General features: G+C 37.3%; 1 protein-coding gene and 1 long non-coding RNA gene across 4 annotated transcripts in view; both read left to right on the top strand.

The window, feature by feature from the left end:
* The window catches only part of LOC129421070 (uncharacterized), a 249,707-nt gene that overhangs the window by 85,517 nt on the left and 136,415 nt on the right, over positions 1-27,775 (top strand). The gene's annotated exons all lie outside the window — the stretch shown is intronic.
* Positions 1,747-27,442, top strand: LOC129424302 (uncharacterized). The gene is made up of 11 exons (XM_073867316.1): positions 1,747-1,785; positions 2,988-3,038; positions 6,572-6,622; positions 6,999-7,049; positions 7,659-7,709; positions 9,011-9,061; positions 10,201-10,251; positions 14,055-14,105; positions 19,993-20,047; positions 26,719-26,805; positions 27,002-27,442. Exons 1-11 carry the CDS (start codon positions 1,747-1,749, stop codon positions 27,250-27,252), a joined length of 789 nt encoding a protein of 262 aa, XP_073723417.1. The 3' UTR covers positions 27,253-27,442.

A 27,775-nucleotide genomic window follows, 5' to 3' on the forward strand; every position in this document is an offset into this window, starting at 1 on the left:
CCATTATCTTCTTAATCTCAATCATCAAATAAAAATCTGTCTTTTTTTCAGCACTTTTTAGGCACAATTCTCTTAAGTTCAAAGAGCAAACAGCATATTTTTAGAGCTGACATCAAATAAAAAAGCAGAAATTTCACTTTTGTATGAACTTCAGGTAAAAATGAAAAATACATTATAACTTATTTCTTTCAAAACATGAGCATATTTTTGGAAAAAGTGGAGTATCCCTTTAAGTTAGCTGCTCTACTAAGAAAAAAATGCCAACTCGTTGTGTGGCAATGAAAGCACTGTGACTTTGATCAACAATGCAAGCGTACATTCACAATGTATAACATTAGCACAACATTATCCTATAACCACTGAGTTTTAAGTTAATTAACATAAAGGAAATCTCAAGTTTGACAAAACGTATGATGCTTTTAAAGACGTGAATATAGTCCTTAACACTTTCTTTCTAACCTGCCACTGATTAACATGTTTTTAACAATCTAACATTAGCCTACCGGAGGGAATATTTGGCTGGCAGTTATGCTATAATGTTACCATAAACAGTTAACGTTAAGCGTGTTTCAGTTGAGAGTTCTCTGTGAATTAAATAAATCCATGGGAAATCAGCGGTGTAATGTTAACGTTTATTAAACATGTGCGCCTGGCCATCACATTAGACAGATAATTATCTAATACGGCTTATGATAACTAATGTTTAATCACATTGACATTGTGGCTTTACTTAATAACTATTATTTTAACGTACCTTGATGTGATTCTTCAGGTTGGACGGGGAGTTTTTAAATGACAAAATGTAAGTGATTTTCGCTAGGCATAAGAGGCACTTTATTCGGTAATCGGGAATCTTTAATTCCAATGTACAAAAACATTTCTTACAAATACGGCCACGGATGTATAACGTTAGCTTTCTCACCCTGTTCATCGTTGGGGTGGTCGTTTACTAGGGATGCTCCGATCGATTGGCCGCAGATCGGTATCGGCCGATAATGGCATTAAATGACTCGATTGGTCCTCGTTAAATTTGCCGATCTCGTGAACCGATCTTTCTGTTTACTTTTGTCTGTCATGATATGGCTCCTCAATGCGGCTGCACGTAGAGACCATTTTTACGCAGTGAGAGCATTTTTATAACCCGTGGCTGATGAGCGACGTGTAGATTTGCATTTCTCTCTTTGCCTTTACAGAGATATGTGTATTTTCTATGAGGACGCGGTCCGGTCCTAACATCGCGACCCGTCTTCACATCCCCATCAAACAGCGTATACAACACATATCTATCGCAGACAATTGCATCCTCATGTCAAAAGTTTATTATTTGCATGTGTTTTAAAGTTTTGAGCGTTTAAACTTTAATTTTCCTCACAGCTGCTCTCGTCTGCATACACCCGCCGAGCGCACACACAGCAGCCTGTCATCAGTGCACGTGAACAGAGCGATCTCTGTCAAGTCTTAAAGCTACAGTTACCTAATTCATCTCTCAATAAAATCACTCTCTCTGCTCTTCACTAAAGAACTGTTGTACTTCATACGAATGCGTGTATATTTAATTCATACAGTAAAGACTGTTAACTGTTTTATTTTCATTAGTTTTTACAGACATAAGCCTTTTTAAAGGCATATTAAATTTATCTTTGCAGAAGAAATATTTGTTGTGCTAATTTATTTGATTCTCTATGTAAGGACTAATTGACGACGGGCCATTGAATTATAAGAAAATAACGCACACCCAAGGTGGTAATGCGGCAGGACGCGAAGCAGAGTGCCGTTACACCGCAGGTGTGCATTATTTTCAAATAATTCAAAGGACCTGAGTCAATTATTCCGCTTATACCACGGTTACCACAAACATTGCTCTGGTGCCTATTTTTAAGACATTTGAAAAGTTAGGTGTGCGGTTTACAGAAAAATAATCAACACCCATAGAACACTTCTCAGCCAATCAGAATGCAGCATTCAACAGACCCGTGATATAATAAAACAATAATATACCTAATTACTGCAAGTAATATAACAAAGACAACATCTGTGGTTTTACTTTATCTAGAAATTTTTTTAAAAGTTACAATCATCAAAGAGCTTGCATATCAGCTTGAAAAATCGGTATCGGCATTGGTATCGGCCGATCACGAAGACAACAAATCGGTGATCGGTATCGGCCTGCAAAAATCCTGATCGGAGCATCCCTATCGTTTACGATAACGGGAGGTCCTCCAGTAGGTGCTTTCGTTGCACTTACAGTTGTGCTTCCTCATCCTTTGGCAACACTACGCTAAAAAAGAGTGTGCGTGAAATAGAGTGTGCGGAGCGTGCGTAAATCAATCTAGAAGCACTGATTCGCCAAAACCTCCCTTATTGAGTGTGTGCGGAGCATGCGTAAATCAATCTAGAAGCACTGATTCGCTAAAACCTCCTTTATTGAGGTCGCACACATTTGTTCTGATTTTATTTTGTAGTAACGAGTAACGAATATGCTTAGTGAAAATATATCGGAGTAAAAGTATACATTTTATCTAGAAAATGTAGTGGAGTAAAAGTGAAAGTAGACATAAATTTAAATAGCGAAGTAAAGTACAGATACGTGAAATTTCTACTTAAGTACAGTAACGAAGTATTTTTACTTTGTTACATTACAACACTGCCCATGTATCATGATACGTATTGTATCGGGAGGCCCTTGCCAATACCCAGCCCTACCCATAAATCTCTCTTACTTCGTTGAGTACTGCTGAGTCAAGTACAATAGTCACATGTGTCCTCATAAACCATGCGTAAACACACACAAGTGTTTTAAAGTTATAGTCTACTGCTGAGTCACGTACAATAGTCACATGTGTCCTCATAAACCAGGAGTAAACACACACGTACAATAGTCACATGTGTCCTCATAAACTATGAGTAAACACACACAAATGTTGTAAAGTTGTAGTCTACCGCTAAGTCAAATTATAGCTCATTTCTGTTTTTTTTCTGTCTTCCAGCTCGTCCATGAGCCTGTCGTTTCAGGAAGTGAAGTCACATCTCCTAAAGAGGTTTGTTAATAATTTTGTCAAATTTGTGTCACACGTGTTATAATTTGATCTGAAGTGAAATTGTAATTCCTACTAAATGTGATTCTGCAGTTAACATCCTAAAACACCTGTGTGTTAACAGTATACGGAAAGGCTTGTGTCCTCATAAACCTTGAGTAAACACACACGTACAATAGTCACATGTGTCCTCATAAACCATGATTACACACACACAAGTGTTGTAAACTTATAGTCTACCGCTGAGTCAAGTACAATAGTCACATGTGTCCTCATAAACCATGATTACACACACACAAGTGTTGTAAACTTATAGTCTACCGCTGAGTCAAGTACAATAGTCAAATGTGTCCTCATAAACCATGAGTAAACACACACAAGTGTTTTAAAGTTATAGTCTACCGCTGAGTCACGTACAATAGTCACATGTGTCCTCATAAACCATGAGTAAACACACACAAGTCTTGTAAAGTTATAGTCTACCGCTGAGTCACGTACAATAGTCACATGTGTCCTCATAAACCATGAGTAAACACACACAAGTCTTGTAAAGTTACAGTCTACTGCTGAGTCACGTTCAATAGTCACATGTGTCCTCCTAAACCATGAGTAAACACACACGTACAATAGTCACATGTGTCCTCATAAACCATGAGTAAACACACACAAGTGTTGTAAAGTTATAGTCTACTGCTGAGTCACGTACAATAGTCACATGTGTCCTCATAAACCATGAGTAAACACACAGAAGTGTTGTAAAGTTATAGTCTACTGCTGAGTCACGTACAATAGTCACATGTGTCCTCATAAACCATGAGTAAACACACACAAGTGTTGTAAAGTTATAGTCTACTGCTGAGTCACGTTCAATAGTCACATGTGTCCTCCTAAACCATGAGTAAACACACACGTACAATAGTCACATGTGTCCTCATAAACCATGAGTAAACACACACAAGTGTTTTAAAGTTAAAGTCTACTGCTGAGTCACGTACAATAGTCACATGTGTCCTCATAAACCATGAGTAAACAAACACAAGTGTTGTAAAGTTATAGTCTACTGCTAAGTCACGTTCAATAGTCACATGTGTCCTCATAAACCATGAGTAAACACACACAAGTGTTGTAAAGGTAAAGTCTACTGCTGAGTCACGTACAATAGTCACATGTGTCCTCATAAACCATGAGTAAACACACACAAGTGTTGTAAAGTTATAGTCTACTGCTAAGTCACGTTCAATAGTCACATGTGTCCTCATAAACCATGAGTAAACACACACAAGTGTTGTAAAGGTAAAGTCTACAGCTGATTCACGTTCAATAGTCACATGTGTCCTCATAAACCATGAGTAAACACACACAAGTGTTGTAAAGGTAAAGTCTACCGCTGAGTCGCATACAATAGTCAAATGTGTCCTCATAAACCATGAGTAAACACACACAAGTGTTGTAAAGTTATAGTCTACTGCTAAGTCACGTTCAATAGTCACATGTGTCCTCATAAACCATGAGTAAACACACACAAGTGTTGTAAAGGTAAAGTCTACAGCTGATTCACGTTCAATAGTCACATGTGTCCTCATAAACCATGAGTAAACACACACAAGTGTTGTAAAGGTAAAGTCTACCGCTGAGTCGCATACAATAGTCAAATGTGTCCTCATAAACCATGAGTAAACACACACAAGTGTTGTAAAGTTATAGTCTACTGCTGAGTCACATCCAATAGTCACATGTGTCCTCATAAACCATGAGTAAACACACACAAGTGTTGTAAAGTTATAGTCTACTGCTGAGTCACATCCAATAGTCACATGTGTCCTCATAAACCATGAGTAAACACACACAAGTGTTGTAAAGGTAAAGTCTACCGCTGAGTCGCATACAATAGTCACATGTGTCCTCATAAACCATGAGTAAACACACACAAGTGTTGTAAAGGTAAAGTCTACCGCTGAGTCGCATACAATAGTCACATGTGTCCTCATAAACCATGAGTAAACACACACAAGTGTTGTAAAGGTAAAGTCTACAGCTGATTCATGAACAATAGTCACATGTGTCCTCATAAACCATGAGTAAACACACACAAGAGTTGTAAAGGTAAAGTCTACCGCTGAGTCGCATACAATAGTCACATGTGTCCTCATAAACCATGAGTAAACACACACAAGTGTTGTAAAGGTAAAGTCTACCGCTGAGTCGCATACAATAGTCACATGTGTCCTCATAAACCATGAGTAAACACACACAAGTGTTGTAAAGGTAAAGTCTACAGCTGATTCATGTACAATAGTCACATGTGTCCTCATAAACCATGAGTAAACACACACAAGTGTTGTAAAGGTAAAGTCTACAGCTGATTCATGAACAATAGTCACATGTGTCCTCATAAACCATGAGTAAACACACACAAGAGTTGTAAAGGTAAAGTCTACCGCTGATTCACGTTCAATAGTCACATGTGTCCTCATAAACCATGAGTAAACACACACAAGTGTTGTAAAGGTAAAGTCTACCGCTAAGTCACGTACAATAGTCACATGTGTCCTCATAAACCATGAGTAAACACACACAAGTGTTGTAAAGGTAAAGTCTACAGCTGATTCACGTTCAATAGTCACATGTGTCCTCATAAACCATGAGTAAACACACACAAGTGTTGTAAAGGTAAAGTCTACCGCTGAGTCGCATACAATAGTCAAATGTGTCCTCATAAACCATGAGTAAACACACACAAGTGTTGTAAAGGTAAAGTCTACCGCTGAGTCGCATACAATAGTCAAATGTGTCCTCATAAACCATGAGTAAACACACAGAAGTGTTGTAAACTTATTGGGGCAGTTTCCCGGACCAGGATTATCTTAATCCAGGACTAGGTCTTAGTTTAATTAGGAAATATAAGTAGTTTTAACAAACATGCCTTACTAAAAACATTACCTGTGTGCATTTTGAGGTAAAACAAAGGGCCCTGATGTATTTGAAGATATGTAAGTGCAAGTTGTTTTCAGTTTGGAGAGCTCTTAAAAGTGTTTAAGTCCAGGACTAGTCTAATCCCTGTCCGCGAAACCGCACAATAGTCTACTGCTGAGTCACGTACAATAGTCACATGTGTCCTCATAAACCATGAGTAAACACACACAAGTCTTGTAAAGTTATAGTCTACTTGCTGAGTCATGTACAATAGTCAAATGTGTCCTCATAAACCATGAGGAAACACACACAAGTGTTGTAAACTTATAGGGCCGGTTTCCCGGACAGGGATTAGACTAGTCCTAGACTAAAACATTTTTAAGAGCTGTCCAAACTGAAAACAACTTGCACTGACATTACTTAAAATACATCAGTGCCCTTTGTTTTCCTCAAAATGCACACAGGTAATGTTTTTAGTAAGGCATGTTTGTTAAAACTAGTTATATTTCCTAATTAAACTAAGGCCTAGTCCTGGATTAAGCTAATCCCTGTCTGGGAAACCACCCCATAGTCTACCGCTGAGTCACATTATAGCTCATTTCTCTTTTTTTTCTGTCTTCCAGTTTGTCCATGAGCCTGTCGTTTCAGGAAGTGAAGTCACATCTCCTAAAGAGGTTTGTTAATAATTTTGTCAAATTTGTGTCACACGTGTTATAATTTGATCTGAAGTGAAATTTCTAATTCCTACTAAATGTGATTCTGCAGTTAACATCCTAAAACACCTGTGTGTTAACAGTATACGGAAAGGCTTGTGTCCTCATAAACCTTGAGTAAACACACACGTACAATAGTCACATGTGTCCTCATAAACCTTGAGTAAACACACACGTACAATAGTCACATGTGTCCTCATAAACCAGGAGTAAACACACACGTACAATAGTCACATGTGTCCTCATAAACTATGAGTAAACACACAAAAGTCTTGTAAAGTTATAGTCTACCGCTGAGTCACATTATAGCTCATTTCTCTTTTTTTCTGTCTTCCAGCTCGTCCATGAGCCTGTCGCTTCAGGAAGTGAAGTCACATCTCCTAAAGAGGTTTGTTAATAATTTTGTCAAATTTGTGACACACGTGTTATAATTTGATCTGAAGTGAAATTTTCTAATTCCTACTAAATGTGATTCCGCAGTTAACATGTTAAAGCACCTGTGTGTTAACAGTATACGGAAAGGCTTGTGTCCTCATAAACCATGAGTAAACACGCACAAGTGTTGTAAAGTTAAAGTCTACTGCTGAGTCACATACAATAGTCACATGTGTCCTCATAAACCATGAGTAAACACACACAAGTCTTGTAAAGTTATAGTCTACCGCTGAGTCGCATACAATAGTCACATGTGTCCTCATAAAAAATGAGTAAACACACAGAAGTGTTGTAAACTTATAGTCTACTGCTGGGTCAAGTACAATAGTCACATGTGTCCTCATAAACCATGAGTCAACACACACAAGGGTTGTAAAGTTATAGTCTACTGCTGAGTCACGTACAATAGTCACATGTGTCCTCATAAACCAGGAGTAAACACACACGTACAATAGTCACATGTGTCCTCATAAACTATGAGTAAACATACACAAGTTTGTAAAGTTATAGTCTACCGCTGAGTAACATTATAGCTCATTTTTTCTTTTTTTCTGTCTTCCAGCTTGTCCATGAGCCTGTCGCTTCAGGAAATGAAGTCACATCTCCTAAAGAGGTTTGTTAATAATTTTGTCAAATTTGTGTCACACGTGTTATAATTTGATCTGAAGTGAAATTGTAATTCCTACTAAATGTGATTCTGCAGTTAACATCCTAAAACACCTGTGTGTTAACAGTATACGGAAAGGCTTGTGTCCTCATAAACCATGAGTAAACACACACGTACAATAGTCACATGTGTCCTCATAAACCATGAGTAAACACGCACAAGTGTTGTAAAGTTAAAGTCTACTGCTGAGTCAAGTACAATAGTCACATGTGTCCTCATAAACCATGAGTAAACACACACAAGTCTTGTAAACTTATAGTCTACCGCTGAGTCAAGTACAATAGTCACATGTGTCCTCATAAACCATGAGTAAACACACACAAGTCTTGTAAACTTATAGTCTACCGCTGAGTCAAGTACAATAGTCACATATGTCCTCATAAACCATGAGTAAACACACACAAGTCTTGTAAACTTATAGTCTACCGCTGAGTCAAGTACAATAGTCACATGTGTCCTCATAAACCATGAGTAAACACACACAAGTGTTGTAAAGTTATAGTCTACTGCTGAGTCAAGTACAATAGTCACATGTGTCCTCATAAACCATGAGTAAACAAACACAAGTGTTGTAAAGTTATAGTCTACTGCTGAGTCAAGTACAATAGTCACATGTGTCCTCATAAACCATGAGTAAACAAACACAAGTGTTGTAAAGTTATAGTCTACTGCTGAGTCAAGTACAATAGTCACATGTGTCCTCATAAACCATGAGTAAACACACACAAGTCTTGTAAAGTTATAGTCTACTGCTGAGTCACGTACAATAGTCACATGTGTTCTCATAAACCATGAGTAAACACACACAAGTGTTGTAAAGTTATAGTCTACTGCTGAGTCACGTTCAATAGTCACATGTGTCCTCATAAATCATGAGTAAACACACACAAGTCTTGTAAAGTTATAGTCTACTGCTGAGTCAAGTACAATAGTCACATGTGTCCTCATAAACCATGAGTAAACAAACACAAGTGTTGGAAAGTTATAGTCTACTGCTGAGTCACGTTCAATAGTCACATGTGTCCTCATAAATCATGAGTAAACACACACAAGGGTTGTAAAGTTATAGTCTACTGCTGAGTCACGTACAATAGTCACATGTGTCCTCATAAACCATGAGTAAACACACACGTACAATAGTCACATGTGTCCTCATAAACTATGAGTAAACATACACAAGTTTGTAAAGTTATAGTCTACCGCTGAGTAACATTATAGCTCATTTTTTCTTTTTTTCTGTCTTCCAGCTTGTCCATGAGCCTGTCGCTTCAGGAAATGAAGTCACATCTCCTAAAGAGGTTTGTTAATAATTTTGTCAAATTTGTGTCACACGTGTTATAATTTGATCTGAAGTGAAATTGTAATTCCTACTAAATGTGATTCTGCAGTTAACATCCTAAAACACCTGTGTGTTAACAGTATACGGAAAGGCTTGTGTCCTCATAAACCATGAGTAAACACACACGTACAATAGTCACATGTGTCCTCATAAACCATGAGTAAACACGCACAAGTGTTGTAAAGTTAAAGTCTACTGCTGAGTCAAGTACAATAGTCACATGTGTCCTCATAAACCATGAGTAAACACACACAAGTCTTGTAAACTTATAGTCTACCGCTGAGTCAAGTACAATAGTCACATATGTCCTCATAAACCATGAGTAAACACACACAAGTCTTGTAAACTTATAGTCTACCGCTGAGTCAAGTACAATAGTCACATGTGTCCTCATAAACCATGAGTAAACACACACAAGTTTGTAAAGTTATAGTCTACTTGCTGAGTCATGTACAATAGTCACATGTGTCCTCATAAACCATGAGTAAACAAACACAAGTGTTGTAAAGTTATAGTCTACTGCTGAGTCAAGTACAATAGTCACATGTGTCCTCATAAACCATGAGTACACACACACAAGTCTTGTAAAGTTATAGTCTACTGCTGAGTCACGTACAATAGTCACATGTGTTCTCATAAACCATGAGTAAACACACACAAGTGTTGTAAAGTTATAGTCTACTGCTGAGTCACGTTCAATAGTCACATGTGTCCTCATAAATCATGAGTAAACACACACAAGTCTTGTAAAGTTATAGTCTACTGCTGAGTCAAGTACAATAGTCACATGTGTCCTCATAAACCATGAGTAAACAAACACAAGTGTTGTAAAGTTATAGTCAACTGCTGAGTCACGTTCAATAGTCACATGTGTCCTCATAAATCATGAGTAAACACACACAAGGGTTGTAAAGTTATAGTCTACTGCTGAGTCACGTACAATAGTCACATGTGTCCTCATAAACCAGGAGTAAACACACACGTACAATAGTCACATGTGTCCTCATAAACTATGAGTAAACATACACAAGTTTGTAAAGTTATAGTCTACCGCTGAGTAACATTATAGCTCATTTTTTCTTTTTTTCTGTCTTCCAGCTTGTCCATGAGCCTGTCGCTTCAGGAAATGAAGTCACATCTCCTAAAGAGGTTTGTTAATAATTTTGTCAAATTTGTGTCACACGTGTTATAATTTGATCTGAAGTGAAATTGTAATTCCTACTAAATGTGATTCTGCAGTTAACATCCTAAAACACCTGTGTGTTAACAGTATACGGAAAGGCTTGTGTCCTCATAAACCATGAGTAAACACACACGTACAATAGTCACATGTGTCCTCATAAACCATGAGTAAACACGCACAAGTGTTGTAAAGTTAAAGTCTACTGCTGAGTCAAGTACAATAGTCACATGTGTCCTCATAAACCATGAGTAAACACACACAAGTCTTGTAAAGTTATAGTCTACCGCTGAGTCAAGTACAATAGTCACATGTTTCCTCATAAACCATGAGTAAACAAACACAAGTCTTGTAAACTTATAGTCTACCGCTGAGTCAAGTACAATAGTCACATGTGTCCTCATAAACCATGAGTAAACACACACAAGTTTGTAAAGTTATAGTCTACTTGCTGAGTCATGTACAATAGTCACATGTGTCCTCATAAACCATGAGTAAACACACACAAGTGTTGTAAAGTTATAGTCTACTGCTGAGTCAAGTACAATAGTCACATGTGTCCTCATAAACCATGAGTAAACAAACACAAGTGTTGTAAAGTTATAGTCTACTGCTGAGTCAAGTACAATAGTCACATGTGTCCTCATAAACCATGAGTAAACAAACACAAGTGTTGTAAAGTTATAGTCTACTGCTGAGTCAAGTACAATAGTCACATGTGTCCTCATAAACCATGAGTAAACACACACAAGTCTTGTAAAGTTATAGTCTACTGCTGAGTCACATCCAATAGTCACATGTGTCCTCATAAACCATGAGTAAACACACACAAGTGTTGTAAAGTTATAGTCTACTGCTGAGTCAAGTACAATAGTCACATGTGTCCTCATAAACCATGAGTAAACAAACACAAGTCTTGTAAAGTTATAGTCTACCGCTGAGTCAAGTACAATAGTCACATGTGTCCTCATAAACCATGAGTAAACAAACACAAGTCTTGTAAAGTTATAGTCTACCGCTGAGTCAAGTACAATAGTCACATGTGTCCTCATAAACCATGAGTAAACAAACACAAGTGTTGTAAAGTTATAGTCTACTGCTGAGTCAAGTACAATAGTCACATGTGTCCTCATAAACCATGAGTAAACACACACAAGTCTTGTAAAGTTATAGTCTACTGTAGGGATGGGCATAATTAATCGACGATCGATAATTGATTGTTAAGAATTTCGTCGATAACGTTAATTTGTTATCAATTAATCGAATGCATTTTTTTATCTAACTCCTGTTTCACAAATACTCTGTATGCAGTGCGTTTGCGTATGTGTGCGGCGAATCCGTCAAGCACCCGTTGCAGTGCGCTGCTGACCGCTTATTCTGCATATAAAACGTTCATGTGATTGACAGTTTCTGTGAACACTTTTCCGCATAAACAATAGAACAAAGCATCATTTTTTTTCACAAAACAATATATTTTAGATATTATTTGACAGACTAGTAAGTGTGGATTAAGGATGTTTAAAATCTCTAGCCTGGTGGTCAGGATCTGAATGGATCAAATCAGCAGTTTTGCAATGCTTTATTTATCTCCACATATATCATAAATAAAAATAAGCAAGTCTACCCTTCCACATTATATATTTCCTACTATGTTGGGGCGGCAGTGGCTCAGTGGTTCATGTAGGTTGTCTACAAACCGGAAGGTTGGTGGTTCAATCCCCGGCTCCACCGGACCAAGTGTCGAAGTGTCCTTGAGCAAGACACTTAACCCCAGTTGCTCCCGACGAGCTGGCTGGCGCCTTGCATGGCTGACACCGCCGTCGGTGTATGAATGTGCGCGTGAATGGGTGAATGTGAGGCTAATTGTAAAGCGCTTTGGATGGCCATAGGTCTGTTAAAAAGCGCTATATAAATGCAGTCCATTTACCATTTACCATATGTATGTATATGATTTCCAAATAATAAACGAGAGTATTCAACGACAAAAAGCGTCTCATATGGAAATAAATCCTCACAATATTATTATTTCTCAAAACTTTGACAAAAATAAGCAACTGTATTCCTACAGTTATTCAAAGATGCAGACATTATTCCGCATATAATTTGAATATTATATAAAAGTATTCATTTAACGGCACGTTTCATATGGCAAATAAATATCCTCACATTAACATAACAGCATAATGAAATTAATAAACAGACAATGAAACAGGATTGAAATATAAATTGTATTATTATTACCGGAAAAAAGCAATATTGCTAAAATAATCTCTGAGGTAAATGCGTCAAAAACGCTGTTACCCGCACAATAAGTCTAAATGAGCAATAACAGTGAAAAAAAGCATTATTAGGCCATGTCTCAAAACTTTATATGACAAAATATATTTAAAAGAAATGTATACTTACAGTTATTCAAAGATGCACACATTATTCCATATTACTCCCGTTTATGAGCACGTTTGTCTCTGGCCTCGCTCTGTTATGTAATAGATTGACAGGTGCGCATCTCCGTCTTTCAAACATATATCATTTTGTAATTACTACCTTAGGAAAATTAGCCATGATTTTATCATTGTGAAAATGTTTTTTTTTTTTTGCAGATAAAAAACGAATTGTATTTCCGCAATTTTACTACAAATAACATGGTTATGGTAGGCTATATTGTGGAGTTGGAGACCATAGTAAATTTGTGTCTACTGTTGTTTTACAACAAATAAAAACTAAAAGACTATGTTAGTATAATTAAAGAATGGTGAATGGGGCTCACAAAACGCACGCTGTTTCACACATACTCTGTATGCGGAATAAGCCTAGTTAGCGCTGAGGTACCTGTGCATCCCGGTCAGTCTCTTCGGAGCGTGTGTTTTCGGCGGCGGCTGGACTGACGGTCACCATGGGTTGCGGTCGCGTCTGACCCCAAAACATGTTTTTATTTCTCAAAAAAAATCAGTAGACTGGTGCAGAAGTTTTATGCGAGTTACTAAAGTTAGTTATTTTTCACGAGGCTTTAATGCCTAATTTGTTATAGCCTAATGTTAGGAAGGCTAATATCTTGCACTTTCTTCTGGCTTAAATAATTTTGAGTTACATTTTGACCAAAACCTTTCAGATCTAAGTATTATGTTTTTTGTTTAATTTAATGTTAAACATGAATCTGTTTTTTTTTTGTTTTTTTTTGGAACTAATGAGGTCTCTGTTTAAGAACGCTGGCTCGCAGCTGCAGGTTCCGCTGCTTTAGAGCACCGCACATGCAGGCACATATATGTTTGAAACATAGTTTAACTGTCTGCCACAAGTTGATCTTGTAATAAAGGTCTCATCGAGGAAAAACACGCTGTATATTTGTATTCATTGCATTTTTTAAGTATAAAAGTTAAATAACAAATTTTATTATAAAAATATTAATGATTAATCGATAGTCGATCGTTAATTCTCCCGACGATCGACAAAGAAAACTTAATCGAATGCCCATCCCTAGTCTACTGCTGAGTCACGTACAATAGTCACATGTGTCCTCATAAACCATGAGTAAACACACACAAGTGTTGTAAAGTTATAGTCTACTGCTGAGTCAAGTACAATAGTCACATGTGTCCTCATAAACCATGAGTAAACACACACAAGTTTGTAAAGTTATAGTCCACTTGCTGAGTCATGTACAATAGTCACATGTGTCCTCATAAACCATGAGTAAACACACACAAATGTTGTAAACTTATAGTCTACCGCTAAGTCACATTATAGCTAATTTCTCTTTTTTTCGGTCTTCCAGCTCGTCCATGAGCCTGTCGCTTCAGGAAGTGAAGTCACATCTCTTAAAGAGGTTTGTTAATAATTTTGTCAAATTTGTGTCACACAAGTTATAATTTGATCTGAAGTGAAATTTTCTAATTCCTACTAAATGTGATTCAGCAGTTAACTTGTTAATTAACGGACAAATTTGGTATTTTACACTTCAAGCCCTGTTTTCAGATTGTTTATGATGAAATAGAACGGTTTTGACTGAAATTTGGAGATATGCGGCTGCCCCGAGAATTTTTGGGTGTTTGTGTTTCACCTCCCACCTTTACAATGGGTTTAAAGGCGGAGTCCATGATGTTTGAAAGCCAATGTTGATATTTGAAATCTGAGTCTAGAATAGAATCTGGACCTTCTGTTGATAGACCCGCCCCACACATACGCAACCCGGCATTTGATTTGATTTGATTGGCTATAAGTGTGTTTTGGTAGTCGGCCCGTCTTCTTTTCCAAAGCGTTTTTCAAACATCGTGGACTCCGCCTTTAATGGTGCACTGGAACAATCCTTCCTAAAATGCATTAAACTTTCGTTTACAAAGACGTGAAACTCAGCGAGTGGTCAGGGGTGTTCACTGATATGTTCACACAAAAATCGCTGCAAAATACACATTCTAACAGGTTTTATCGTAGTTTTTGCCAACTCCATTGACATGTATTAGATGTGCTGTGAGGTACGGTATTACTCCGCGCCGGGAACTTTGTTTCTATTCTTGCAATTGGCAATGGCGGATTAGCGCCACCACCTGGGCTGGAGTGTCTATTATTCAAGCTCTAAGCGGAAGAATGTACAGGTGTGAGGGGTTTTTTTTGGGAAAAAAGGTCCACAAGTTAACAACGAATGCTAAAACAGCTGTTGAAAAGCATCTTTTGCAACGATTTTTGTGTGAGCATATCAGTGAACACCCCTGACCACTCGGTGATTGTCACGTCTTTGTAAATGAAAGTTTAATGCATTTTAGGAAGGATTGTTCCAGTGCACCATTAAACCCATTGTAAAGGTGGGAAGTGAAACACAAACACCCAAAAAATCTCGGGGCAGCCCCATATGTCCAAATTTTAGTCAAAATCGTTCTATTTCATCATAAACAATATGAAAACAGGGCTTTAAGTGTAAAATACCAAACTTAAAACACTTGTAAACACACACAAGTTTGTTTAAATTTAAAAACAAATTTTCTTCTGGGTGCCATGCTCCACAAGTTCGGTGTTTTACACTTAAAGCCCTGTTTTCAGATTGTTTATGATGAAATAGAACGGTTTTGACTGAAATTTGGAGATATGATGCTGGGCCGAGAATTTTCGGGTGTTTGTTGTATCACCCCCACCTCTACAATGGGTGTAAAGGTGCACAGGAACAATCCTTCCTAAAATGCATTAAACTTTCGTTTACTTTCATTTAATGCATTTTAGGAAGGATTGTTCCAGTGCACCTATGCAGCCATTGTAGAGGTGGGGATCATGATACAAAAGCACCCTAAAATTCTCGGCCCAGCATCATATGTCCAAATTTCAGTCAAAACCGTTCTATTTCATCATAAACAATCTGAAAACAGGGCTTTAAGTGTAAAATACCAAACTTGTCCTTTAAAAACTCCTTCACTAGCATTAAATAAGACCCATCCAATTTAGCTACTGCCATCTATTAGCAGCTGTGCATAATGATGAACTTGAATGCATTTAGGAGATTGCAGGTATTCACACTAATTTGTCCCTGGCATTAATTTGAGACTGGGATTTATTTGTCCACGATGTCCACGCCCCCGGCCACCATCAGAGGCCCGGCGTTTATTTGAATACCGGTCTTTATTTGAGGAATTACTTTATGATGTTTTATTAACAAAGTTAAGGAGGAGCAGGTTCAGATAATTAACCAAATGGTTACACTTTATTTTACTAAGTACAGTTGAAAGAAAAGGTTTATGAACCCTTTGAGCTTACTTGGATTTCTTCATAAATTGGTCATAAAATGTGTTCTGATCTTCATCTAAGTCACAACAATAGAGAAACACAGTCTGCTTAAACTAATACCGCACAAAAATTATACGTTTTCATGTTTTTATTGAACACAACATGTAAACATTCATAGTGCAGGGTGGAAAAAGTATGTGAACCTTTGGGTTTAATAACTGGTTGACCCTCCTTTGGCAGCAATAACCTCAACCAAACATTTCCTATAGTTGCAGATCAGACCTGCACAACGGTCAGGAGAAGTTTTGGACCATTCCTTTTTACAAAAGTGTTTCAGTTCAGCAATATTCTTGGGATGTCTGGTGTGAATCGCTCTCTTGAGGTCATGCCACAGCATCTCAATGGGGTTGAGGTCAGGACTCTGACTGGGCCACTCCAGAAGGCGTACTTTCATCTGTTGAAGCCATTCTGTTGTTGATTTACTTCTATGCTTTGCGTCGTTGTCCTGTTGCATCGTCCATCCTCTGTTAAGCTTCAGTTGGTCTTAAGTTTTTCTGCAAAATGTCTTGATAAACTTTGGAATTCATTTTTCCATCGATGACAGTACTCTGTCCAGGGCCTGAGGCAGCAAAGCAGCCCCAAACCATGATGGCCCCTCCATTATATTTCACAGTTGGGATGAGGTTTTGATGTTGGTGTGCTGTGCCTTTTGTTCTCCACACAAAGCATTGTGTGTTCTTTCCAAACAACTCAATTTTGGTTTCATCTGTCCACAGAATGTTTTGCCAGTAGTGCTGTGGAACATCCAGGTGCTCTTTTGCAAACTTCAAACGTGCTGCAATGTTTTTTTGGACAGCAGTGGCTTCCTCCGTGGTGTCCTCCCATGAAGTCCATTCTTGTTTAATGTTTTCCTTATTGTAGATTTGTCAACAAAAATGTTAGCATGTGCCAGAGATTTCTGTAAGTCTTTAGCTGACACTCAAGGATTCTTCTTCACCTCATTGAGCATTCTGTGCTGTGCTCTTGCAGTCATCTTTACAGGATGACCACGCCTAGGGAGTGTAGCAACAGTGCTGAACTTTCTCCATTTGTAGACGATCTGTCTTACCGTGGACACATGGACATCAAGGCTTTTAGATATACTTTTGTAGCCCTTTCCAGCTTTATGTAAGTCAACAATTCTTGATCGTAGGTCTTCTGAGAGCTCTTTTGTGCGAGGCATGGTTCACATCAGACAATGCTTCTTCAGAACAGCAAACTCAAAACTGGTGTGTGTTTTTTATTGGACAGGGCAGCTTTAATCAGCACATCCAATCTCATCACATTGATTGGACCCCAGGTTGGCTGACTCCTGGCTCCAATTAGCTCTTGGAGAACTCATTAGCCTAGGGTTTCACATACTTTTTCCACCCTGCACTATGAAAACATATAATGTTTGTGCGGTATTAGTTTAAGCAGACTGTTTTTCTCTATTGTTGTGACTTAGATGAAGATCAGAACACATTTTATGACCAATTTATGAAGAAATCCAAGTAAGCCCAAAGGGTTCACATACTTTTTCTTTCAACTGTATAAATAACTTTGCAACTTCATGTCAACTAACTTTCATTAATTTGCAACTATACATCAACTAACTGTCATTAAAGTATTAGTAGACTGTAAGGGTTAGGAAAGATGTTAGGGTTAGTGGAATAAGTTGACATGCACCTGCAAAGATACTTGTAGACCAGGGGTTTTCAAACCTGTCCTGGAGGACCACTAGTACTGCACAATTTGCATGTCTCCGTCATTAGACACACCTGGTTTAAATCTTCAGCTCATTAGTAGAGACTGTAAGACCTGAACTGGGTGTGTAAGGTAACTGAATGAGGTGTGTCACAAAAGGTAAACACACAAAATGTGCAGTACTTGTGGTCCTCCAGGACAGGTTTGAAAACCCCTGTTGTAGACAGTTAAATGTCTGAGGAGATTTAATCACAATAAAGTGTTAGTAGATATTAAGCAGACAGTCTACTAATTCTCTAAAGATTGCTAGTTGATAAGTAGTTGCAAAGTTACTTATAATTAGTAAAATGTCTAAAGTGGACTATCGAAATAAAGTGTCACCAGCCAAATTAGCAGAGGTGTAGAATTCCATGGACGTGGTAATCAAAGGGTACACGTCATGATGAAAAGGAAAATAAAACTTAATTTTGAAGAAATTGACAGAAAATGAACACATACTAGATTATTAATGAATTAAATGTTTTTAACAGATACCTCTAACGGGAATAGCTGCGTGATGAAGTGAAACTTAAGGGTTAATAAACACAAACTGAAGCAGATTTTGTAGAACATTATATTATCTTAAAGGAGTGTAGCTACTGTAGCATGTAAATAATGCACATAAATAACGTGAGCAAGAGCGAATCAGGCACGTGCCGCCTAGCTAGGTTGCTCAAACAACAAAATCACCACAGGGCTCGACATTAAGGCTTGTCTGGGACAAGTGGATTTTTTGAAGGACAAGTGTAAGAGAAAATTAGTTGTCCGACTGGAGAAGTTAAATTTCAAACAATGTTACTTAACGTTATGTGCCGTTAACGACAGAGCAGAACGCGCAGCGCAAACACCGAGCGGAATATTGAACAGAGAGCACAGTGCACCGACAAACACACAAACGCACGTTTACACCTTATGTTGTTACTAAAAAGCTGCACGCGCATGAAACCTGATCACCGAACATGGAGGAGCGAGACGGCATGGAGTGGAGAGTGATGTTTCTTCAGGCTCCGGTGTGAATATAAATGATTTTGAAACCACATTTTCATCACTGTGTGTCAAAAAAGCCGATTTAAGTCCGTATTTTATCTCTTCTAAAGTTTGGTAAAAACACATAATGGGCTTGAAATCTTGTTTAAGAATCTGTTTTATAATGAGAATCTCTCTTTCAGTGCGCCTATGTGTGTGTGCTGCGCGACAGCTGATTTGAATCTGACAGAGTTCGTCACTGTACATTAAAAATCCCACACAAACATTACAGCGTAAATGCTAGGTTTAAAATTTATTTTATATATAACAGATAATCTAGATACATTTACCCTAATAAGTTTTTTAAAACATGGTAATGTTTTAATGTTTTGCTTTAGTGTTTTAATGTCAGATCATTGAAATGTGGGAAAAAATGAAGAGAAAGGCAGCAGCAGATATAGCATCATTCTTCAGAAAGAGTACCAAGAAGCAGCCAAATGAATCTTAGTAAAATACATTTCAGTGGCCTACAAAATTCACGTGATTTTTTGGTCTCTATTGTTTTTTCAGCAATTGGAGATATAAATTCTGGTTTCAAAGTAAATTTCAAAAGTTTTATTTGATTAAATAGTAAAAAAATTAGGTTGAATTATGACTATAAATTGTATGTTAATCTCAATTCATTTTAATTAAAATTGTAGAAAGTAGAAATTGTATGTTATACATCATTGTGATTATTGCATCTATAATACTTAATAGTATTTTAAGGTTGCATGATAGAGATTTTATGTGCCACCCCAGAGTAACTGGCACCTGCCTGGCCACCCCTATGAAAAATCCCTGGCTCCGCCACTGATTAGCAAAACACAAAAAATACATTATATTATAAATCTTTACCCGGACAAGTGACTTTTGTGCATTGACAAGTGAAACATAAATTTACTCCGAAGAACAAGTTCCTCAAAAAGTTAATGCACCAGCTAACTTGCATTACATTTGCAAGAACCACGTCTTTCTCTCACTTCAGCCGTGTGGCACGCGTGCCTGCTCACGATGTGAAGCACGTCTGCGCTATTCTCTGAAAAGCACTTGACAGGCTTTTGTGCAGTGCCTGAATTTGTGTAAATGATTTTTGTCAAAAAATAGAATTCTGGTTTATCTCAATCAGTTTCCCAGCTCATTCAAAAGCGACTTCAATACTGGTTTTGAAAATTAGCTCATCACTAATATCTTTATCCTCTATGTCTTTCATGAACTTGTTTTTTCCCCTCAAGGTAATAATGGTAAGATCCCAGCAGGAAGCTAGAAGGCCAGGCAGTGGCAATGATGGTAAGAAAATTCCTTTAAAAAAATATAAAACAGAGTCCACGAAGTCTAAATTAAAATACTTAGTTAATTTTTAAGGAAAAATATTGAATATTGAAACTCTTTGGTTATTTTTAGCGCGATGCTAAATGGTCTGTTCAGATTCAATGGATTATGCTAAGCTATGCTAAAAAAACTAAAAAGTGGACGTGGTGCCATGCAGAAAGGAGGGGAAAGAGGGGAGACAGACAGACAACTTAGGATTCAGACAGTTTCAATTCGCTTCCATTGAGTTAAAAACACAATAAATGCACAGCCATTGGCACTCTGCATTGAAAACGTATAGATAAAACCACTGTTGCAGTTTGATAATCTAAGGCTTATTCTGTGGCATTTATATAAGCCTTTTGACGGGTTGTGTCAAGGAGTTGTAAAAATCACTCACTAAAATGAATGAATAACATTTGTGCCGAACTCTTATTACAAAGCAAAAACAAACATTCTCTTTCGATTCATGAACGTTTCTCTCAGTTAATGTATGTGATCTCACAGTCTAAAGCGTCTGTCATAACATGCTGTTGTGAATAATTAAAGGAGCGGTGAATCAAATACTTAATTTTAACTTGATAATTTGTTATATAAGAGGTCATCATACTTAAATGAACATTCTGCAAGTTTCAGAACTGAAATGTGCTACTGAAATATAACAGTTTTTGGCACCAAGCCAGTATTACAAGCGAGTGTGGAATTCCAAAAAATATGACGTCAAAGTAGAATTGAAGCACCTCCCCATAGCCAAATACACTTTTGTAGCCCCTCCCACAGCTTCGCGTGACACGTGTGTCTCAACAATAAGTAAACATGTCTTTAAAGATTGCCAAATGTAACCAAAATGACTTTTAACACTCTGGGGTCGGCTGCGGCGCGGGCGCCGCCAACTCTTTATTTTTCAATCACTCCGTAAAGAGACTTAGATAACTCTGCTGATTTTGGACATACAGATATGATTTATACATCATTTAAAACGTTAAAGTGTCTAGTTTTTTTCTGTCCACTCCCAATAAAAACAGAATGTTGTGCTTTTCGCAAAATTAAGAAAATAAACATGATGCGCGTTTTGTTCTCTCTCCCTCAGTTAAGTAATTTCAGAAACGCGTCAGAAAATTAACTGTAACTTCACGAATAGATGTCATATAAACAAAAGATAAACGTCTACATAATGCTTGGAATGTCAGCTTTTAAATGATGTAAGTGAGATCGAAAACATATATTGTCATTCGGTGTAAACTGTATGAGAAGTAGGAGAGGGACCGTCTTTCTAATGTTACCTGATTATCTGTAATGAGAAGAGATCGCCACGCCCCCGCGCCATTGAAGTGAATGAGCAGAGACATCCATATGCATAACTTGTGCCTCCTGCAGTCAATGGATACGCAATCCAGTCCACAACCCAGTCTCTCTATTCCTTGTTGTTTCATCCGATTGCACCAAAACATGACATCTAAATCCTTACTTACTTGCGTATGTGTGTCAGTATCTCCAGACGCGAGTGTTTTCATTGTTCTTCCGTCAAACATTTCACGCGAGGGGAACACACGTAAACAAACACACGAGTCAGGAAACTCGACGCGGTTTTTGGTATTCTTATAAAATACGCGATTGAAAACAGTACAATCCTTATTTACTTGCGTATGTGTGTCACTATCTCCAGACGCGAGTGTTTTCTTTGTCTTCCGTCAAACAGTTTACGCGATGGGAAACGCATGCACAAACACGCGAGTCAGGAAATCGACGCGGTTTTTGGTATTCTTATAAAATACGCGACTGCAAACAGTACAATCCTTATTTAGTTGCGTCTAAGCATATATCTCCGTACAGCACGTTTATTAAACACAGGATCACATGTGAAATTAATATATATATATTAGGGCTGTCAAAAGATTAATCGCGATTAATCGCATCCAAAATAAAAGTTTGTGTTTACATAACATATGTGTGTGTACTGTGTCTAAATATTATGTATATATAAATACCGACACATTCAGGTATATATTTAAGAAATATTTGCATTTAAATACTGTATATACATTTATATAATTTTTATTATATATGAATATAAATATTTTATATATAAATATAATACATTTTTCTTAAATATATACATAATTGGGTGTGTTTTTATATATGAATAATAATTATACACCATACACACACATTTGTTATGTTAACACAAACTTTTATTTTGGATGCGATTAATCGCGATTAATCTTTTGACAGCCCTAATATATATATATATATATATATATATATATATATATATATATATATATATATATATATATATATATATATATATATATTGTGTGTGTGTGTGTATTTACATTTAAATTGAAAAGTAAACCATCATGGTTTTACTACAGAGAAAGTTACATTCCTGTTGAACATCCCCACAAGGCTCATGTGGCTCATTATGCAACCCTTTTGTCTCTCAGCTGTCAATCACTGATTATTCAGGAGCATTCCCGCCTCCACGCATACAGCCTTTCCCAAGCAAAAGTGTCTTAGAAATTGTAAATCAATATCTTGCTTTATGTGAACGAGTAGGCCAAATGATTTTCACATCATTTTGAAGAAAAAACTCTAGACTACTAGATCCTGTTTTGAAAAGTCTTGGGAAAACATGTTTAGAATTAGTTTTGTGGACTTATATCAGTGACTTAAAATTTTTGCTTTTTCAAAAACCACGCATAAACATTTTTCTCTCAAAAATACAAACATGTACATACATGTTGATTATATGATATTGTAGCCCAGTTTGTGCTGAACGCAGTGTTATGAGACTTTTGCCATTAATATGTTTTTAAGCAACTGAAAAAAGCACAAATGTCAGTGCATGTCAAAACTTCCCCAGGGCCCTAAAAACCCCTTAGACCCCAGAGGGTTAAATACATTTTTTCTTAGAGACTTTTATTTTGACACGGTGATCTAAAGTAACCATGGAAACGCATTTTCGGTTGTGGAAGAACCGTCTATGGGAATAACACAGACGCTGGATAACGGAGGCTCAACATTAGGAATGCGTGGATAAAGTTTGTTTTTGAAGAAGTTCCAGCTCGCGTGGGGAGTGTTTGTTGTGTACACGGATTCATTTGTAAAGAAGTCGATGCTGGATTTGCAGAGAGACTGTGATTAAAAACACCACTAATATTGGATCTGACAAAAATGACACAGCAGTATACACTAAGTTTATTTAAGTTACTGCGTTTCACTATTGCTTTGTTAGAAGAGATCGCTTGATATGTCTGTTGTAACATCCGTGTCTAAACACGTATGTTTGACTGTTTTAATGTACTAAAAACATTAAACGATTAATAAAGGTACAACACTTAACAACACGACTGTAATTTAACGGTAGAAATATACAAAGTTAGTGATAAAGAAGGATTTATCAGCCGCAGTTTCTGATGCCCGCTTACTGTGTTGTATACGGTAATTTAGGCGAGTTGCGTTTGAAAGGTCAAACACTCCACAAAGCTTTTTTATCATATAACTGTGGTATGTAACGTTACGTGTATGTCAGAGCAACCTCACAAGCACACAAGAAATATGCAAAGTTATTGATAAGGATTTATCAGCCGCAGTTTAGATTCTAATGCACGCTTACTGTGTTGTATACGGTAATTTAGTCACGTCGAGTTTAAATTTTTGTTTCTACTTTACTATACGTATTGTCATTTATGTGTATCATTTTTAGCACCCAGAATCTTTTGTGGCTCAAACATATTTGTGTTCGGCTGTTATTTTTACACATTAACGTTTTTAAAACATTTCCCCACATGTAATGACGGGGAATGAAGCTGTCCAATCATAGCAGTGGGTGTTACGTCCAGGTCTTCAGTGCGGCCTGCCCCTTCAAACAAACCATTTCTCCAGACAGCCACTAATCCATGTTACAAAATAGCCTATTACTTATTGCTTTTGATGTTTTTAAATGTAAAAACCACGCGAACATCATAAGTAGACATCAGACAACAGTATAAAACAATAAAATCGACAAATTCACCGCCCCTTTAAGCTAAGGGCCTTCTCATAGGATAAGAACACGCAGTCTCATGAATAATTTTATAGACACTGAAGCGCTATCAATGTACTAGTTCTTTGCCACATGTGACGTCAACACAATGTAGATTTTAAACCCAGAAGATGAAAATAGCACAGAAAGCTCAAAATTAACCAGCTTTCAGATGCTAACATTGTCTTCTATGATGTGCAAAGTAGTCTGGGGTTTCATGACCCTTTAATTCAGTTCAGTGTTGATTCAGTTTAAGTTCATTAACCATATAAAAAAAGTGAAATATTTTCAGATTTCAGGGCGCGGTTCCCCAATAACGCTCACTCTTAGCGCCCTAAGAAGACTCAAAAAGATATATCTTACCAAAGTTGTTTATGTTCCTAAGTGTGTTCCCCGAAGTGTCCCTTAGGAAGCTTCTTAACACGCTGCCTCTAAGTTGGACCTAAAGATGCCGCTGTCCCAAGTGAAGGTGCTGAATTATTTGAATTGATCACTCAGGGATTGATTTTCCACTTTATGTGCATTACGGCGCTATAAAAGACAACACGCTCTATAGAAATGGAACATTACTCAAATTATTCCAGTAACATATATTTTAACTTAGTTTAAGTTATCCGTAAAATATAGACTATTAATTAAATTATCAGTAATACGGGTAGACGAACCACTTGTCACTTGTGCTGCTTCTTGACATGGGTTTAATGACTTTAATGACTTTTAAAAATTATGTAATACATTTTAATACTAATAGGTACTTTACAACAAGAAATGGCTTTAATGGCTACTGAGATGTATGTGTGCATTTCTATATTTGAAGAGTTTCGTTGCAAAACGAGATATCCATTTTTTTACATTTTTGTCAAAACATGTTTATTATTATGTTATCATGTTATTATTTTGTTTTATGGTGCTACTTAGCTGTATTTTTTAAGTTATGAAGGTTTAAATCAAAACAAACCAACTGCATTTGAATTGATATTAATTGGAATGCACAACCAAAAAACGAGATTTCTGGACAATTAAAAAAACGGTGGTTATCTCGTTTTGCAACAAAACTCTTCATTTATTGTTCTTAATGGTAAGTCAGTTATTTTTATAGTATGAATCATATTATATGTATAATATATAAATTTATTATGTATGCACGTATTAAAACAAACAGTATAATGTAATAAAGACATACCATAATATAAAACTGTGAAATGTATGAAATATTTAATAAATTGTATAATAGAATACATGATATTATTGCTTTTTAGTATAACCAATTCAAATCTTTAATCTTTCTAAATAAATTATAAATGTAACGTGATGAAAACGCTATAAACAGAGGGAACAGACTTCAATGGGGAACAACCTTCGAAACAACACCAGCGCCGTCTTCGATTCATTAGTTCTGATACCAAATAAAGTCAACTGCATAAAAAGTCCTGTATCTAATGCAAACATATATTATTATAAGTCCTAAAATGTCCATAACATAAAATCATTGTCAACATACCATAGTTTGACTTGTACTGCGCTGCGCTGATGTCTAAAGACTGCTGCACAGTGGCGGCGATAGCGTTTTGCGCTCAAGCAATGCTAAGAGAGAGCTTACGAATGGTCCAGACCAACCTTCCGAAAGTGTGACTAAGGGCGTACCCAGAAAAAGAGAGTATAAAATCGAGTGTCTGTAGACCTCTCACGACTCATTTTTCCATTCACTCCACCTCCTCCCTCCTGGGTTTCTTCTAAAGCCACGCCCCCAAAACACATGAACGCGCGACTGCTTTGCTGGGAGAACCATCATTTACCTCAGACGAGCGGAGAGGAAGGAGCACGGTGCATGTAGTAACATCACGTCAGAATCACATGTAATAATACACCTAACTTTATCACTATGAATATAAACAAATAGGATGCCTTTTAGTACTCACTATTAAGCAAGCATATCGATACTGGAAAAGTTTAAAATATATTTAGTTTGATTCGGTAACGAACAAGTTAGTTATATTTAGCCTATAAGACATCTAAAAATAGGTTACATTGATACAAGTTTTTTCATTACCATCAGTTACACTGTAATAAAGGTGAATTTCGTGGAAGATTCATAACATAAACAATGTTTGCATGTAAGAGTTTCCGTGATGAAAGCATTGTTGACTCTGATGAGGACTACACTCCGGAGACAATACCACTACTGCATCGTCGACTCGAGGAAAAGCCATGCGATATTTACTCTCGTTTGATTTCTTCGTTTATTCCTTTTTTTGCCTCGTTTGCCTTCGTTGACTGGATATTCAGGTACTGTGAGTTAATGCTCTTTCACTGCAGTACTTTTGCTCTTCATAGATTTCGTGCCCCGTGCACTGGATAATCAATCGGGTTTGCGCATGTGTGGGCAGATCCCGTAGCAACAGGGGTGTTGCCATGGTCGCTAGAGAGAGTGATAGTTGCGCAAGCCAATCATTTGTTTCGTCCCGAATGGAAATAATTAGCTGTGTTTAAAACAGTCGTGAAAGGTCTACAGCCATTTGAGTTTTATACTCTCTTTTTCAGAGAACTTAAATTGTATAATAATAATATTTCTATATGTAGACAAAGCATTGTAAAACAATTATTTGCCTATCCATTTCCATAGAGCCTTTGAAAAGGAGGAAACCATGCCTGAAGTACCCATCTGAAGGAACAAACACTTGTCATAAATGTCTCTCAAAACAATGGTGTGGTAAATTTGGGTTTTATTTCATTCATGTAATGAGTTGGCTTACCTGTTCTTAACTTTAAACACTGTCATGCTTAATTTGAGTAAATGTTACTTAAACAAATCTTTATATTAGTTCAGGCAGGGAACCAGTTCTGGTTAAAAGGTAAAAAAATGGTAGTCAGTTATGTTAACAATTTATCATCTTGTTTGTTTTCAGTCTCTGGCAGAGGAAAGGGTACGCTCAAAAAACCCTGGACAAAAGCTGAAGTGAGTGGTAAATGGACTGCATTTTATATAGCGCTTTTAACAGACCTATGGCCATTCAAAGCGCTTTACAATTTGCCTCACATTCACCCATTCACTCTCTCATTCATACACCGACGGTGGTGTGAGCCATGCAAGGGGCCATCCAGCTCATCAGGAGCAGCTGGGGTTAGATGTCTTGCTCAAAGACACCTCGACACTTGATCAGGTGGAGCCGGGGATTAAACCACCAACCTTCCGGTTTGTAGACAACCTACATGAACCACTGAGCCACTGCCGCCCCAGTGAACGCTGTAATGTGACACTTCAGATCTCACATCAGCAAAGGTCACTTGGCGCCAGTGAGAGAATGTGAGGTCTGTAAAAGATGTGAGCATCCAGTGCTACAAAATAGGACAGAGCAAAATCTCAGAGACTTTGTTAGAAACCGAGGGCTTACCTTAAAGCGGATGGAAAAGTGAGTTCAGAATTGTAATGCTGTTGTTTTTAAAGTAACATTTTACAATTGCCGTCATTAAAGGAACACGCCCACATTTTGGGAATTTAGCTTATTCACCGTATTCCCCAGAGTTAAATAAGTCCATACATATTTTTCTGTGCCTGCTGTAACCCTGTCTGACGCAGCCCTTGCTAGCTTAGCTTAGCACAAAGACTGGAAGTGAATGGCTCCAGCAAGCATACTGCTCCCAATACGTGACAAAATAACACAAACATTTTCCCGTTTGTG

The sequence above is a fragment of the Misgurnus anguillicaudatus genome, chromosome 4 (genome assembly GCF_027580225.2).
Source record: "Misgurnus anguillicaudatus chromosome 4, ASM2758022v2, whole genome shotgun sequence".
NCBI lineage: Eukaryota > Metazoa > Chordata > Actinopteri > Cypriniformes > Cobitidae > Misgurnus > Misgurnus anguillicaudatus.

What these genes read in the sequence shown, in the direction of transcription:
- LOC129424302 (XM_073867316.1), top strand. Translation starts at nt 1,747, where the DNA reads ATGCGGCAGGACGCGAAGCAGAGTGCCGTTACACCGCAG. An exon ending in AGAGTGCCGTTACACCGCAG is followed by an intron (nt 1,786 to 2,987) that starts GTGTGCATTATT and finishes TCTGTCTTCCAG; the next exon opens with CTCGTCCATGAGCCTGTCGT. An exon ending in AAGTCACATCTCCTAAAGAG is followed by an intron (nt 7,050 to 7,658) that starts GTTTGTTAATAA and finishes TCTGTCTTCCAG; the next exon opens with CTTGTCCATGAGCCTGTCGC.